Here is a 15299-nt window from a genome sequence, read left to right on the forward strand (position 1 = left end):
AGGCGGGGGCGGCGGCGGATGGGTGCAGCCAGCCGCCCCCAGCGCCACGTCAAGGGGATCCCGGCTCTGTGGTTGCCTGTGGTCCTGGCCAGGCATACTGACGTACGTGGTGCTGCGCAATGTTTACGCCAGCTGTAGTGCAGAACCAAGGGGAGACATTTGAAGGCTCATTGGGTGCAGATTGATCGAGGTAACTCCTTGGGCAGGTGACAAAGCGGGGCAGAAACTGGCTCTCTGTTTGCCATTTTGGTTGGAGGTGAGGTGGATTTCCAGCGCTGGAGAGCAACCCCACAGCACCCATCGCAATGCAGGCACACAAGGAAGACCCAGCTGCAGGTAGATATGCCAGGATTTGAGAATCAGAAAAGGACAGGCAAAAAACAATTTCAAAAGCCTTCATAGAGCAATTGCAGTTGCCTGGGATGGCAATTTCACAGCCAAGCAGGCACCCAGCACCCCTCCGAAAGCACGAAGTACCTCCCCTGCCTGCACAGCAGCCGTGGGCAGGTCAGCCTGAAAAAGGGTTGGGTGTAAATCCCTTCCCAGGGGTCTGAGTCCGCACTGGCCTAGGGTTTTCGAGCCAGGAGGCTGGAGCAGATGAAGACTTCAGAGCGCGCTGCTCAAGGAAATGACTTCCCACCCACCTCTATGCCACATCATTTATTTCTTCAGCAACACAACCTGTTTTTGGTTTATTTGCACTCAGTAGGCAAGGTGGCAGCTACTTTCACTAGAAAAAAAAAATGGCCATAAAGACATCCCTGTCTGCACAGTGTTGTTTCTAAGTGCAATTTCTATTAGCAGTGGAAAAGAATACTTCAAAGCCCTATGTCCTTCACTATTCCCTATGCAGTACAACACCGTGCTGGGTGCTGCGAGATGGCTACGCAGAGAGAGGCTTGGCCCAAAGTACATTGGGTGTTTAAAACTTCAGAGTAGATATATTTTTAGTTAATTTAATTTTGATTTTGGTAACCAAAATTGCTCTCTGACCTGCCTGAGGTGAAAAAGTGCCTTACAGAATGCATAACTTGCTACTCCCAGGGTCAACTGTTCATTAAAGTTTCTAACTGGGGAGGTGCAGTTTTCTTCCTGCGCGCTGCATTTCAGGCGAGAAAAAGCTTTTGCATGCCTTAAAAATAAGAAAAACCAAACCGATGTGATTATCTACAAATAAACACTGCAAACCAAACCAATAAATACAGATGATGCTCTCAAAAAGCTTAATCATTTCAGGTCTCCTTGTAACTTTGCTAGCTTTTAAATGTCACACTAAATATCATTTCTCATCTATTTCAGGATGACAATTTGTTTACTACCCACCCTGGGGCACGCTGCCAGGAGCCAGCGCTTATTCTCTACTCACTGCAAGATTACACCTTCGGGAAATGTGATGCAACTTGCAAATTCTCCTTCATCCGGCTTCATCCTATTCTGTGTAATTTGATTTACGTAGAAAATAATTAATTGCTGTCGTTGTAGCTTTCGCTCCGTCTGCACGGCTGAAAGGTGCAGGTTGGCTCCGGGGCCGGGCCGGGCTGCGGAGCCGTCCCAGGGTCTGAAACGCTCGCAGTTTGTAAACTCAACCACTGATTCAAGAGATATTACATGTGCTGATGCTAGACGTTATATGGTGACCCACATTTGGTGCATTTTTTTTCATGTTATAAAAAGTTATCTTTAATTTCCCCATCTTCTGAAAGTCAAGAACAGCACATATGCGCAAACAGCCTGTAAAAAAGCGTTGTGGCTTCCCAACGAGGATTTCATCAAAGGCAAAGCTGGAATAGCATTGGAAACAAGACAGTGGTTCGTAGAGTTGTCCAAAATCAGGCCCTGAAAAATGACAGAAGAGACCTGAAGTTGTTTGTATCACCTCAATTAAAGCATCCACTGAACCTTACGAGTTCTGACTTTGTCCCTTAATGAAGTGATTAGCCCCTGGAAATCCAACTTGCCCATCAGCCGTGCCTGGCTCTTTCCATTGACTCCATCCGTGTCCAGCGATGCCATCCCGTGCCTGTTGTGGTGGCCGCGGCTCCAGCCTACGCTGCTGCCCTTCATTTGTGTGGTGACTGTGGGCAGCCAACCTTGGCTTTGATGCTGGAAAACAAGAGAAAAAGGAGAAAAAAAGCATGGCTTTGGACGCAGAACAGAGCAACATTTATGGTCGAGGTTGCACTGAGGGTTTCTTTAGCTGGCTCTGTGTTCTGGTGTCATCATCCAGAGATGCAGCCATGGGAAAGGCCAACCGACACCAGCCCAGTGTGCATCTTCATCCCCCAACCGCTCCCCCATGGTGGGGCAAGAGGAGCCTGATGGGGAAAATTAACCCAACTTAACCGCTTGGATCATTTTTCTGAATTGGTTGGGAACTGATTTGGGGTGGCTTAAACGATGAAGTGACCCACGGGGTTCACATGGATCCTGGTTCACCCCGGACATGGTGTCCCAGCCCCATGCACCCCCTCCCTTAGCTCTGGGGGTGATGAATCAGCAGAAATTTCCCGTATTATTTTGCAATCACCGCTGGGTTCAACACTGACCACAGCCCACGGCGCTCTGAGTGAGCCATTTCAGTTCCCTTTGGGCTGATGATGCTCCCGAAGGGCTGTGACCCCCTCTCCCGCCCGAGCCCCCGGCTCGACGCCGCTTCTCAGAACTGGGCTCCCATTTCTGGCTATTGTTTTCCACCCACGCGAGCCGAATTGATGCATGTCAGCTTTTCCCATCATTACGTTCATGTTACCGTATCAATACTCTGGCAGATTGATTTTATCTGCCTTTGGGGGCAGTGACACACGCTCTCCACGCAGGGTTTACAGACGCAGGGTCATCCCAGCCTAGGAGCCCCCACTCCAGCAGCCCCCTTATCCCCCATGAAGCCCCCGGGACCATGGCATCGCTGCTGGACCCCACACCAGTTCACGGGGTTGGGACCACAGACATCTTCCCAGGGGCCGCAGCGCATCCTGCTCTGGCAGCTTGGCACCGTCACCATCTTTTATTCCAGGAAAAGCAATTTTTTTGGACTAAGAAAAGCAATGAAAGGGGGATGCTCCAGCCCAGTCCTGCCACTGCAACGCTAGATCTTGCAATACAAAACCAATGCGGTGAAATGAGAAGGGATTGGTTTGAAATGTGAAGTTCGAGGCTTCCTTGGGCTATGCAACACCTTGACTTTACTGGAAAAAAAGCTTTATGCATGAAGTTTGAATGTTTCTACATTTTCTAAATGAATTTAACAATTTACAACTATTTACAAGCCCCCAGCCAGGTATGAGGTGAGAGCTGGGGCTCCCCTGGACAGGGTTTGCCCGAGCTGGGGCAGCAGCACCGTGGGCTCCGTGAGGAGCCGCTGGCACCGAGCTGCTGTGCCTGTGCTTGCGGCAGTGCCTGGGCAAAGGCATTTCAGAATTTGGGGAAAAAAATGAGCCATTTTGGCAAGTCAGCTTTTTTTTTCCCCCACAAAATTCTCACTAACTGCATGGTTCGGCCATGGTGGGAAATAATTGCGGGGTCGTGTCTGTGCTTCTGCTCAAGGATGTGATGGTTTGGATCCCCGAGTTACTGATGGTTTTCTGACGTCTTCTGGGATGGTGTGGGACAACACCATGGGGTGGTGTGGAATGGTGTGGGACATCATGGGATGGCGTGGGGCAGCATGGGATGGTGTAGGATGCCATGGGATGGCATGAGACGGTGTGGGACGTCATGGCACCCGGGGCTGAAAGGCGCCGCGCCGAGCTGGGCGCTGCAGGAGCCGTCCTTGCAGGGCGGGATACGTGCTACAGAGCTGAGCAAGTCCTGGTTAAAACCCAAACACCCACACGGCAGAAAAACCCCTCAGCTACTTCTTCCTTTACATGCAAGAGCATTTTTTTTTTTTTTTGGTCTTTGCAGATGTTTAACATCTTGATAAAAGATTTGAGGTTTTCTTTTCTTTGAAGTCTGATTTTGGCTACTTGAGCTTGCCAGAGTTGTTGCCATTATGGCCAAACAACGTGAATCTTTTTCCGACACACAATTCAGCTGTTCCTCTCCGACAGCCCCCATGCACTGTTTCCTTCCTCAAGATGCTGCTGTCATCACCGGCAATGACCAAGCTGTGGCACAGGGTCCCGGCCCGTCCCCAGGGCCACCACCAGGGAGAAGGGTCCATATGAGGGGACAGGGTCCTCCACATCAATGGGGAAAATAGCAAGGGGTCAGGGTGCCCTGGAGAGCGGCGCTGGGATGCTCCCAGCTGCATCCCATGATGGTGGTGCCCCTGGGGCATCCCCCATGAGATGCCAGCATCCAGGGCAGGAGCTGTTGGTGTCCAGCCACATGCACCCCGGAGCTGGTCCTTCTGCGTAACTCCTTGTCTTTGCCATGGTGAAGACAAGGAAAGCTTGGGCAGATATTTCTCTGCACAGAAATTCATGGCTTGACTTCATTCCCAGCCTTGCAACGCACTTGGTTCAGTCGCGCACACTTTCATGGTTTTCCACATGCAGCACGCTACGAACACGCTCGATAGTAAATAGATCCTCAGGCATCAAAGAGAAATGCTCGACTTCTCATGCCACTATCTCTTCATCTATCAATTAGGTGATTAAAATCTGCCTGGTAGCTGAATAGCAGATAGCGTTGGTTAAGGGCGAAAAGTCTTCGCTGTCATTACATAATGCCCTTCTTTGGGGCGAATGGCACTTCCCACTGTCTCGCCTGATCAGCACAGGAAGACACCTATATTTGGTAGTCAATAAAGACTATAAAAATGGTGCTCTACCAAGCAGCGAGGCAGAGAGGCCCTGGCCAGCCAGCCCAGCCAGCACGGGAAGCGCTCAGACGGCGACGACAGGATGCTCCCCTCGCTGAAGGCTGCTTTAGTGCTCCTCTCCCTGCTGCAGCTCACTTCTTGCAGGCCGCTGGTGACCACCTCTGCCAAAGTAAAGCTGTCGGAGATCACCTACCACATCCACCAGTTCAACTCAGGAGTGCAGGTAAATGCTGCTCCCTCTCCTGGCTTCTTTTTTGCTTACAGACCAGAGGAACATTATTGACAATAATAATGATGATGATGAAGATGAAGATGTTCCTTCGTGTTAGTTGCAGCCTAGACTTGGGGTGCTCAGTACTTGACTTGGTGGTACAAGAGGCTGCTTGGTTCAGCCAAGGTGAAGTTTTCCACCTGCAACTGGGCACATTCTGGAAAAAAAGCCTCGGAACAAGGCAACGTCCCCCAGACCTCCTTGTCCAACACACAGAGCTGTGTTGGGGTGACCGGGGCAGCCTGGTGATGGGGACATGGGGCCTGGCACCGTCTGAGCTGCCGAGGGATCCCTGCTCTGTGCCGGTTCATAGCACCCACTGAGCACTCGGGGACCTTCCCCAAAAACTGCTTTGCAAACCCGTGTCCCACCTTCCCAGGAGCCTGTTTTGAATCAATTTCCTGGAACATGGAGCTCAGTGCTGGCAGCAACCGCACACATCTGTGCTGTGTCCCACCAGAGAGGGCCAGGGACGCAGTGCCCCTTTGTGGGCGAGGGCACAGCTGGCAGCTCCGTGGGTACGGTCTCATAATGATGATCTTGCAATAACGGTCTCATAATGATGATCTCGTAGTGAATGTCTTGTAATGATGGCTCTCCCTTGTGTCACCTCTCCAGGTCCCCTGCAATGACACCCGAGTGGCCCAGGTCCCCTTCACAGATCAGACGGTAAGAGATGATGGAGAGAGAGAGAGAGGTGGAAAGCGCATTTATAACAAACAAACACAGCCGTCGCCTGGTGCTCAGCCCACGGAGCACAGGGACCTTTCTTAGTCAGCGAGCAAGAGCTGGGGGCGAGCACACGGCTCGATGCCAGCTGTGGCTGAGGCCCTGTCTCTGGCACTTCTGCAACCGCCACCTCCCCCCAACCCGGCCTTCGGGCACAGCCTGGGGCACGAACCACGGCCCAGGGCTGCCACTGCCACTGTAAAATGAAAGCAGTTTAGGAAATCACTCTGAAACCTCCCACCAGTCCTGGCCACCTTGAGAAGTGGCATTGACTTAAATCAGCTACGTGGTGCCAATAATGATATTTTTTTTTCCCCTATATTTGCCAGCTGTCAGAGCAGGAGCGGCTGTGCCAGGCGGCCATGGCACTCATCAAAGTCACCAGATGCAGGAAAGACTACGAGCCCCTCATCATCAACCTGCAGAGCCTGCATGGCAAGAAGGTAAGCAGGAGCTGCAGCCTCCCCATGCCCCCCACGGCCCCTTTGCCCCATGATGTACCCACGGGATTGATGAAGCCAGGGTTCGTTGTCTTGCCTGGGACAAGACCCAGGCATTTATGAGATAATTTATCTCCCTGTGAAGGGTGTGAATGTCCCCACCAGCTCTGGGCACCTAGGGTTGGTGGCCATGGAGGTCACATTGCCGGGCACAGGGTGCTTGTCCTGAGCAAAGGCCAAATTCCCAACCAGCATTCTCCCAGCTCTTAACTGAACCATTCACTTTGGGGACAGCGGCATTGGAAATGAGCCGCCTGCTCGGGCTGTGAAATCCTGCTGTCAGCTCTAACCTATTTACCCTTTTCCTTCCCCAGAACTGCTCCCTGAGCAACGAGAACGAGCTCTACCTGCGCAACTTCTTGCCGGAGCTGGGGAACTTCACGCAGGGGATGTACAGGCGCCTGCCCACGGCAGCTGCACAGTGAGACGGGCGCTGCTGCTGGCCCCAGCCCAGGGCTGGCTCTCACTGCTGGCAGCTCTTGAAATAGGTTTTGCAGAGTTTGGTTTGTTGGTTTCTTTTGTTCCTTGTTGCACGCACTTCCTCAGCCCTGCCCCAGCCCTCCCAAACCCAGTGCGATCCTCACAGCAGGTCCCAGCACAGCAAATCTCAACGTGGCACCTGGGGTCACTCAGCTGTGATGGGAAGCGTCCCCTTCCCGGCATCACCCCAGCTTTCCAGCCCAGTGCCAGGTATCGGCAAGGTCTCATCTGGACAAGGCTGCTCCCTCACAGCCCTGCCCCTCTTCCAGCTGGCATCAGGTGGGATGCAACCTCCCGGGAGGGATGAGGCCCCTCCAGAGGGATGGATGCAACCTCTTAGAAGGGCTGTGACCCCGCAGAAGGGATGCAATCCCCTGGGAGGGATGGATACAACCCCTCATAAGGGATGTGACCCCCCTGGCATGGATATGACCCCCAGGAACGCTGGCTCCAGGCTTTGCCCGGCTTCTCCTGGATGGGGTGGCCAAGGATGCTGAGCTTTTACCTCGTTCACCTCCTGCAGCGCCTACCAAAACCAAAACCAATTTATCTGCTTCCTGTTGCTCTCAGTGAAGGCAGGCTTCTTCATAATCATCTTCTCTTCCTAAAGAGATCAAAATCTAGGCTGAAATGAGGCATTTTCACTACCCAGTTGCTCCAGCAGCTGGGGGGGGTGGTCAAGTCCCATTGGGAGCTGGGGAAGTGCAGCAGCCAAGAACAAAGCCAGCACTGCCAGAACAGAAAACCTCACCTTTAATGTGCCTTTATCTTGTCAGTGGGCTTTTAAGTTATTAATAGTGAAAACTAGGAGTCTGTAGGGTAACTCTGGATCTAGTGGGTGCTCACTGGCATCACACTTATAGTTTATTTATTATTGTATTTTATTTAAATAACTTATTTTTATACTGCGCAATCTAAAGATTCAAGAGCAAAAAGTTCTCCTGTTGAAAGCTTTTATTTGCTTGAGACCCAGACAAAAAAACAACCACCAGTATTCAGAATAGATGTCTAATTTTTAACTTATATATCTAAGAGTAGTTCTGTAGACCAGTGTTATATTTAAATTACTGCTACCTCATTCTTAGGGATCTGTTATTGCCTACTCGCCTTTCCATGACAACAAGTGAGCGCGTGCTGATTTGTAATTTATTGTTCTTCCCTCTATTTAAAATATTTGTATTACGACAGAGTTAATATATTCAAATTCTCATGTATTTGGATGTCGTCATCTGATTGTATTGTTTCCCTTTCAACTTTGCACTGATGTTCTAAAAGTGTCTCAGGCCTTAAATAATATATAACTGAAAAACGAGCTCTTGGTACCGATGGTTTCTGCTCTCGCTTCCCCTTCTCTTCCCTTGGGCAGTGGATGCAGAGCATTGGGGGGTGCTGCCTCCCCCATCAGCCAGAACGGGGTGGTGAAGGCTGGCATTTTGGGGGTGATTTACACCCAGTCTGCCTTTGGGAGTGAGTGTTCAAGACAGCAAAATAAAACCAAAGTCAATGAACCCACCCAGCGTAGGAAAACACTGGGGAAGGGAAGAGGAGAGGGGAAGAGGGGTGGGAGCCCCTGGTTTGGGTGGTGATGGAGGGGGGCGGGTTGGGGTGCGCAGCGTGGACGGGCAAGGGAAGGGATGGGGACAGCTCATGGGATGAGCGCCCACTCAGGTGCTGGTGGTGGCAGGGACACGGGTAGGAAATAAACAGGCAACCTGGCTGCTGGAAATGGTTATAAATGCAGGAAATCACTATAAATGCAGGAAATAATTGCTGTAAGTGCATGACATTGCTATCAATGCATGTGGTGGGGTGTTAACCGCAGCCCTTGAAGTTGTTCTGGATAAACCCCAGTGTTGTGAGCACCCACACCAGACACCTGCATGAAAACTGCAGCGCATCCCTGCCGCTGCCAGCCAAAATTTACCTCCGGCACCTCCTGGTCCTTCCTCAGCAGCTGCTCTGGATTCACTCCGGTTTAGGCCAAAAAGAGGAGCTGAGGCAGTGGCCCATCCTGGGTAGGATCCTCATGTCCTGGGGAGAAGCTGCAAACCACAGAGCACGAGGAGGAGTAGAGCTGAGGACACATTTCTGTGTTCCCCAGACACCTGGGAAATGGCAGCAGGGTCATGTCCTGACCCACGGCTGGGACGCCAGAAATGACCGCGCAGGGGCCAGAGCCGTCCCTCGATGGGGCCATCGCTGCCATCGGCCGCATCCCACCCTGGGGAAAGGACGTGGGAATCTTTTCTTCACCAGCGACTTTCCCATTGCACCCTGATGCACTTTTCCACGGTGATTCAGCCCGAGTACCTCAAAGGTTACATTTTTCTGCTCATTTAGCGTTTTTCTGTTCACTCACTCCAGATTTAGAGCTTTCCGCTGTGTCTATGGGAACGAGACCACCACCAGCATCACTTTTAGGCACGGAGCCTCCCACCACCACCCATCCCAGAGCCGTGGGGTGGCTCTGGGCATCCCGGCAAGGAGCCGGGTCCCGTGGCCACCATCCGCAGAGGCTACCGCCACCACGCAGGCCCGTACCCGGAGCGCGGTCGCTTATCTGCTCCCCATCGAGAGTGGCGCAGGTAGGAAACGGCGCTGGCAAATCCCTCGCAAAGGGCTTTCTGAGTCAGTGGCACCGGCTTCATCTGGGGCATTTCATAATTAGGCAAACAGAGTTACTCGCGGTCGGGCCGCTCCTGGATTAATCGAGCACTCACAGACTCTTATCAAGCATCTGATGGCAAGTTGCTATTTGAGTTAGAAAAATACCTATTAGTTATTACAAAACTCCGAAGTTTCCCAGCTCAGCTCGTTTCTCTGCGCGATTTCCTGCGGCGGCGCCGGGCGGTGGTGCGGGTAGTGCCCCCCACCTTGCCCGCACTCGGGCTTTGCTCCGAGGGGGGCAGGATGGGCCAGGGCAGCCTCTGGCTGGCCAAAATACCCCAAATCCCATTTCCCAGCCAGCTCCGTGTCCCTCGCCGTGTCCCCGCAGGGTGCCATGGGCAGGGTTGCACTGTTTCAGGTGTCCCATCGGGCCCCCAGGTCTCCATAAACTCCCACAGCCCCGGGAGGCAGCGAAACTTTCTGTTTCTCTCCCAGTGTGCAGGTTAAGATAAGCGAAGATAGCAAATATTATGCAGATGAAAGATGTTTTGCTTGATTAGGAGATATTCAAATGAAACATGAGCTGGATCGTTAGAGAAAAGAAGAAAAAAACCACGCAGAACTCTGTCATTTGAGCACGGTTGGGTCCGTGGTCTCCTCAGTTCAGCCACTTTCACTTCATGGTGCAGAGAAAGTCCTGGGATACGGAGAAATGAAGAATCCCCAAAGCGGGCAGTTTACATCTCTTTCCTTCGTGACCTGACTTCTACAACCGTTATCTTACGGTGGAAATTTCCTACGTTGAAACGTAATGCAAGATCAGAAGAAAATCTTGACTTTTACAAAAAAGATCTGTTGTCCTAATTGGATAGGAGCAACTTTGGAAAGTGCAGATAAGGGAAAAATAAGTTTTTCCTACAGGTTCAGCAATTTTACAGCCATAAATTGAGATGTGTCTTCCAGAAAAGCACACACAGGTATAGATCACCAAAATATCCAGAAACTGCAAGCTCCAGGGGGTCGATCCCAGCAGGCCATGAGCATCCCAGGCCCCATCCTGCTCGCCTTCCTGGCGCTGTTGGTCTGCCAGGGCCACAGGGCTGCCCTGCTGCCCACCTCCAACTTGCTGAAGGAGAGCATCAGGCGGCTGAGCACCCTCCTGGAGATGAAGGTAGGGCTCAAACTCTCCTCATCGATGGCAGGAACCGATGCTTTCACGAGCGATGCCGAGGCGAAGGAAGGTGCTGAGCGTGCGGTGCAGGGTTCTCGGGGGCCGAGGGCGGGCGGATGGACGGACAGACCTGTGTCTGTGTGCACATGGCGGGCAGGATCCGCGTTAGCAGTTTCTCGAGCCTGATCGCTCCTCTCCTTTGTGTCTCACTAAAGGTTTCCTGTGACAAGATGAACGTGACCAATGTTTTTGCAGGTGATGAGGTAAGAGAGAGGAAAGAAACCAAACCCAACCCTATCTGTCCTTGTTTGAAAACAATCATACGGGCAGGATGGGCACTGGGAGAGGCCAAACGAGAGTGCGGGGCGGGCGGGATGCACTGGGAGTCCTGTTCATCCCAGCACGGCACTGGATGGGCACAGGGAGCCCATGGTGAGCCTCAAGCAGCGATGCTGGGCTGCCAGGCTGCTCCCTGCCTCTCCCAGTGCATGGCACCTTCCCACACCCAGCCAAATCGGCATCGGAGCATGGCTGCTTCCCATCCCAGAGGGGCGAGGGAGGCGGGAGGGAATGGGCAGTGTGTGCTCGAGCGGCACACAGGGGTTCTCAAGCTTTTCAGAAAGGAACAGAGGAACTTCTTCCTTCACTTTGGAGCGGTGTGTCACCATCCCACAGCCACCCACGGCCGCCTATCGCACAGCATCTCGTGCTCGGGTTAGACGCACTATCCCTCTTTCCCCTTATCTGGGGGAAGGCTCAGCAGTCAGCAGGAGATTTAATAGCAGATAATAATGCTGATTTTAGCTCTGAAAATTGCTGCCTAAGCCAAGCGCCCTGGCCCCAGAGTTCCTGTTTTCACAGAAAGCCGATGCTCTCACCTTGCGCTGCACAGGCAGGCGGGAGCTGAGGGCTCAGCATCCCCTGGGGAGGTCTTCGCACCCCTCCTACCGCAGGGACGGGCCCTGGGAGTGAGAAATGCTGCCCAGGATGCTACACACCCTGACACCTGCAGACCTGGCTGCGGTTGCTTATTTGACAGGGCCATTTGGGTGGGCTGAGGAGACCTGAGCAGGCAGAGCTCCCAGTGAGCACTGAAAATTGAATCATTTTCTTATTACCAGCACTCATTCGCTCCTCATCTTCGATGTCTCATTGCTACAGGGCTTTATTTACTGCAAGCACCTGATGAATGCAATCTCTCCTATAGACTTTTGTTATTCCTGTAGAGTCTCTACCCCCTAAACCTGTTGCATCCCTGGGGGAGCCCGCAGGGAGCAGGGTCCCACGTTCATCCCCAAAGCGCAGTGCTCTGAACATGTGGGCGCTCGTTGCTGTCCCAAACTCTGCCACGACATTTCACCAGCAGCTGATGGCAGCATCCTCACCAAGGACAGAGATGGGCATTGACATCCTGAGCTACCATTTAGAACAGAAATGTATTATTTGTAGTGGTTTAATCCCCTGCCAATGAAGCCACAACTGTACAAAAGGGTTTCCGAATTTAAAACAAACAGCCACATGCTTCTTTTTGCAGAAAGCCAACGACACGGAGCTCCTGTGCAAAGCCACCAAAGTCACCTGGGAGAGCCGGAGCTGCCACAGGTACCTGGAGGACGTGTCCATCAACCTGTTCCGCCTGGTCCACAGGAAGGGCGCAGGGAGCATGGTAAGGCAGGCTCCCCCCCACAAACCGCGCTGCAGCCCCCAAACTCTCTGCACATCCAACTTCTTCCTCAGTCACCATTTTTCTTCCACCCCGTCCTCTCCCACAGCAGCAGCAGCAGCCGCCAAGACCAGGCTGGAGAACCAGATACCCCCACAGAAAGCATCCTAATGATCTTAACATCCTTCTTCTTTCTGTTCCAGGACTCATGTCTCACGGCAACAGGGAACACTACATCACTGAACAATTTTCTGGTGGACTTACACAGAGTGCTCCAAAGATTAGTAAAAGACCAGAGCTTGAAGTGAAAACACACAGCCTGGTTTTTTTATTATTATTTTTTAAACTATGACAACACTGTATTTTTTGAAGATTATTTATAATAATTCTTTAAATAAATGTATTTTTGGACTAAATTTGCTGGCACTGCCTAAGATGTCTCTTGGCCAGAAACTGGAGAGCACAGGAACGTGTTTGAGAGCTGGAAGGTGGCAGCTGGAGCAAGGGGCACTGGGCTGCAGGACCCAGCTGGCAGCACCATGAGCAGAAACACCTGGAGGGGCTCAAGAGGAGGCCAGGGCTGGGACACGGCCCCAGGGTTAAGCCAGAAGCAATGGGGACCAGGCTGATGGCAGCAGCTGGACACTGCAGGGCAGGGAAGCAAGAACAGGTATTTTCTGCCCATGGTCGTGACTGGGTGGGAAAGCAGGGCCACATGGTCAGGATAAAACTGGGGCTTTAGAAATAAAGGGGTTAAAAACCATGAAGGCAAAAGTAAATTTTGTTACTTTGCCATAAAAGTTGCAAGAAATACACGGGGCTACAGCGAATGGAGTCCACCAACATAAGGGTGGTGCTGGCAAGAGTTGCCAAAACAGAATTTGTCCTGCTATGGTGTCATGGCCTGTACTAACAGAAAGAAAGCAGGTCCAAGCAGAGGAAAAGCCCAAGAGAAGGTGGACTGGAGAAGATACAGGGCCTGCCTTCTGTGAGCCGTGAACTCAGCGTATGATGAGCTCAGAGATGCCAGGTCTGTAGCTCAGCAGACCCCTGGTCCCCCCTCACTTTAGGGTCTGGCATAGCTTTTTGTGGCCTAGGAGTAGAGAGGCTCCAGCAGCAACAGCAGTGAGAGAAACAGCCATAGGGAGCAAAACTGCACCACTGTAGGTATGACCATAGCCTGCTGCAGAGCTTGGGGGGGTTAAAGTTTCTCTCACAACAGGGGATGGAGCCTGGCAGGTATTTGGGTGTCTAATTTTAGAATTTACTCTGGCACAGCGTGGGATGGTGTCATGGAAAGTCCCAGGACTGCACAGGGTTTGCTTCGTGCATCAGCTGAGTCAGTCCTCAGGGGAGCCGTGAAGTTCACAGACCACAAAAAACCTGTTACCTACTGTCTGAGCAGGCTGAAAGGGCTTCCAGAGGAGGAAATGCACTGCAGACCTATACAGATTACACAGCAAAGGCAACAGCTGAACATTTCCAATTAGTGAAGGTAAATTCACCAACCTGAGGTTTGGCAGCAATGGGGGTTCCCACACCTCCCCCAAACTCACTCCTCTAACTGCTCCAGTGCACCAGAGCTGCCCAGACCGACACAACTGACTCAGCAGAGTTAGAAAGATGCTGCATGTATCAAGTTATTGGAAAAAACATGCACAGAGGTGGAAGTAGGAATCCAGAATTTTATTTCACGGTATGAACATGCTCCAGGGCCACAATACTGATATATACAGTGTAATGAAGAAGGTTTAATCATAAACCAAAGAATAATCAGAAATAAACTGAGTTAGAAAACCAATAAATAGGAAGACAAATGATACAAACAGACTAGCAGTTCTTCCTATGTACAGCACTGGCTAAGCAGAACTGTTGAGAAAGGTGAAAGCTGGACGTGTGCAGTGTCGTCAGTGAAAGGCACTAAGGACCATTTTCCCCTCCTCTTAAAGAAAGGATCAGGAACAAGTTAACTATGAAATCATTCATTTACACAACATTAAACAACATAAACCCCGATGTTAAGGTCAATGTTCTGGAATGAGGGGAATCTTCTGGTAGCAAGATGTAAAGATGAGCACACACAATATACCGGTTAAGGTAGAATGATTTTTGATAAATACTGTAGAGCATGTCCTGACCTGGGATGAGAATGGCTGTGTTAAGCTCTTAAAAAAACCCCACACAAACCAAACGCCCTCAGCATTAACACACGTTATGGACCCATCAGACATTCAGATTGCCCAGGGCTACAGAGAGGGCTCATGTGGTAAAGCTGCAAGCCAGACTCCCTGGTTTGCAAAGAAAGTTCCCAGAAATCCAACAAAACACTGGGTAAGAGGTAAGCCAAGCTGACAGCACCGTGCCCATGGTAGCGTTCCACGTAAAATAAAGCCCTCTGGCAAGAGCAGATAATTTGTTCTCCAAGCCCCTGCAACAGGAGGTTACAACCAGTTTCTCCTATCTGCCAATTACAAAGGTTTGCAAGCAATTATTTAGTGTTTTCTCTGCCTCAAGGCTCACTTAAATGTGTAGAGTATTATTGTTTTCAGCAGCAGGACTGTAACATCAATTACATTGTAAAGCATATGCCTTTATAGTTAGGTTTTAATAGTTTAAATGTAGTGTCATGGTTCACAGTGGTATCTTTAAGCCACTGATGTTCATCAGGTACATAACACACGACAACCCAACTCTACCCAAGCACATTCAAAGTACAGTCAGGTCCTCAAGAGCAAAACCAGCTACAGCTTAGATCAGAAAACAGCTCTGAGTGTTCACCTCTAATTGCTAGGCCAGAGAAAACAAACGCCAGTGTTTGTATGAACTTAGGCGACACTCCCTCTCCCCAAAACAGAGGGCAGTGTGTTCTCCTAGGTCATGATCCTGAAACACATTTAAAAAACAAAGCAAAACAGGGAAAAGCTAAAACGCATTGAGAATAGCACTGAAGATATCGCCAGAGCAAAACACATCCATCCAAGACAAGTTTTCACTATTACAGATCCTGCTACAGAGCGAGAAAGATCAAACCAGTTAAGCATCAGGGCTACCAACTTTTGGCTACTCTACGTACTTCACAAGAACATTCTGGTAATTGCAGATGTGGCTACGAG

The 15299-nt window shown here is 51.1% G+C and overlaps 1 protein-coding gene across 1 annotated transcript; it reads left to right on the forward strand.

Moving 5' to 3' along the window:
• Positions 1-4847: 4847 nt before the first annotated feature.
• Positions 4848-12494, forward strand: LOC104542823. Its single transcript, XM_010187273.1, has 9 exons — positions 4848-4988; positions 5655-5705; positions 6095-6208; positions 6580-6686; positions 9110-9330; positions 10330-10523; positions 10739-10786; positions 12058-12189; positions 12390-12494. The coding sequence occupies exons 1-9, from the start codon at positions 4848-4850 to the stop codon at positions 12492-12494; spliced, it is 1113 nt and encodes a 370-aa protein (XP_010185575.1).
• Positions 12495-15299: the final 2805 nt, after the last annotated feature.

Source organism: Mesitornis unicolor, unplaced genomic scaffold, assembly GCF_000695765.1.
Source record: "Mesitornis unicolor isolate BGI_N332 unplaced genomic scaffold, ASM69576v1 scaffold39100, whole genome shotgun sequence".
Classification (NCBI taxonomy): Eukaryota; Metazoa; Chordata; class Aves; order Mesitornithiformes; family Mesitornithidae; genus Mesitornis; species Mesitornis unicolor.

Excerpts from the sequence above, each read along its gene's own strand:
- LOC104542823 (XM_010187273.1), top strand. The coding sequence starts at position 4,848 with ATGCTCCCCTCGCTGAAGGCTGCTTTAGTGCTCCTCTCCCTGCTGCAG. Across the intron at positions 4,989-5,654 it reads AGTTCAACTCAGGAGTGCAG|GTCCCCTGCAATGACACCCG; the intron begins GTAAATGCTGCT and ends TCACCTCTCCAG. Across the intron at positions 6,687-9,109 it reads CTGCCCACGGCAGCTGCACA|ATTTAGAGCTTTCCGCTGTG; the intron begins GTGAGACGGGCG and ends CACTCACTCCAG.